Raw genomic sequence first — 1,473 nt, 5'->3', positions numbered from 1 at the left:
CCTAAGCTAAGTTCTGTTTTTCATATATATATATATATATATATATACACACACACACACACACACACACACACACACACACACACACATAAATATACAGTAACAAAAAAGTATTTGTTCATTCAATTTTGTTTACAATTAAGATCAATGACATTGTGGCACAGACCATGAACTACTAATACTGTACTGTATCAAAAATTAAAGTAAAGCTAAGCCAACCATGATGCCAAAATACAACCTGAATGACATTCTGTAGATTTTAAAGATAATATATATATATATATATATATATATATATATATATATATAATAAACAGATTTTCACAATCAAGCCTGACTAACTGGGAACCAGAAGTTTGGATATTGTCAGGGTGGGATGCAAAAAGACACTATGTGCATCCAGAAAGAGAGAAGCTTCAATGGATGGCAGATGAAGCTCTTCAAGACGTTAAGGACAGAATGGAAGCAAAGGTAAGGAGACTGAAACTAGGTCAGAACCCTGAATGCAACTATTCAACAACTTGTGCACAGGGAGAAGGAAGACTGCTATAATAATCAATGCTGACAAATAAATGATGACAACAAAAAAGTAAGAACAAGAGACCTTTTCCACAAGCTCTGATAAATCAAAGGGAAATTTAAGCCAAGTATGGAGATGTTTTACAACCAGCAGCAAAACACATTATAAGACCAAGTAAAAATAAGGAGTCTCTGGAAATAATATACTGAAGAACTATATAAAAGAGATGAAAGGATCACAGATTTATTCAAGGAAGAACCATTTAAAGAGGAAACTACATTTTTAGGAGGTGAAGCAGAAGCTACTCTCAGAGCCCTTGGCAGAAATAAATCATCAGGAAAAGATGACTTACTAAGAGAGCTGCTTTTAGCTAAGACAGAATCTACAGTACTCTAGTTCTACCTAAAATCTGTCAACACATATGTAAAACAAAACAACAGTTGATAAATTGGAAATGCTCAATATACATTCCAATCCTTAAGAAAGGGGAAACCAGGGATTGCAATACAGGACCATTGTGTTAACCTCCCATGCAGGCAAAGTGATGCTCAAAATTCTACATCAAAGACTTTTTCCACATATGGAGCAAGAAATGCCAATGTGCAAACTGGGTTTAGGAATGGAAGAGGTACTAGGGATCATATGCTGGATAAGGAAGCACAACAAAAAATTTCAGAAGAAAATCATCCTGTGCTTTACAAATCATAACAAAGCCGTTGATTGTGTACATCAGGGGTCGGCAACCTCCGGCCCGCGGGCCACATCCAGTCCCCGGAGGCGCCAGGACCAGCCCCTGCTCGCCCCTGCTGCCGATTCTGCCGCCGATGCCCCTCTCCGGCCGCCATTTTGGCAAAGGCCGGGGCCAGGAGGGCGGAGGGCGAAGGAGGAGGAGCGCGGCGCCCATTAGGAGGCCTGGCGCTGCCCTGGAGCCCTCTAACAGGGCTCCAGCGAGC

At 40.4% G+C, this 1,473-nt stretch overlaps 1 protein-coding gene across 1 annotated transcript in view; it reads right to left on the bottom strand.

The window, feature by feature from the left end:
* The window catches only part of RBPJL (recombination signal binding protein for immunoglobulin kappa J region like), a 233,698-nt gene extending 232,333 nt beyond the window's left edge, over window positions 1–1,365 (bottom strand). Inside the window, exon 1 of the mRNA XM_042462511.1 lies at window positions 1,220–1,365. Within this exon, the coding sequence (XP_042318445.1) occupies window positions 1,220–1,365 (146 nt within the window). The remainder of the gene's footprint in view (window positions 1–1,219) is intronic.
* Window positions 1,366–1,473: the final 108 nt, after the last annotated feature.

Source organism: Sceloporus undulatus, chromosome 4 (assembly GCF_019175285.1).
Source record: "Sceloporus undulatus isolate JIND9_A2432 ecotype Alabama chromosome 4, SceUnd_v1.1, whole genome shotgun sequence".
Taxonomy (NCBI): domain Eukaryota; kingdom Metazoa; phylum Chordata; class Lepidosauria; order Squamata; family Phrynosomatidae; genus Sceloporus; species Sceloporus undulatus.
This window is presented reverse-complemented; position numbering and strand designations above follow the sequence as displayed.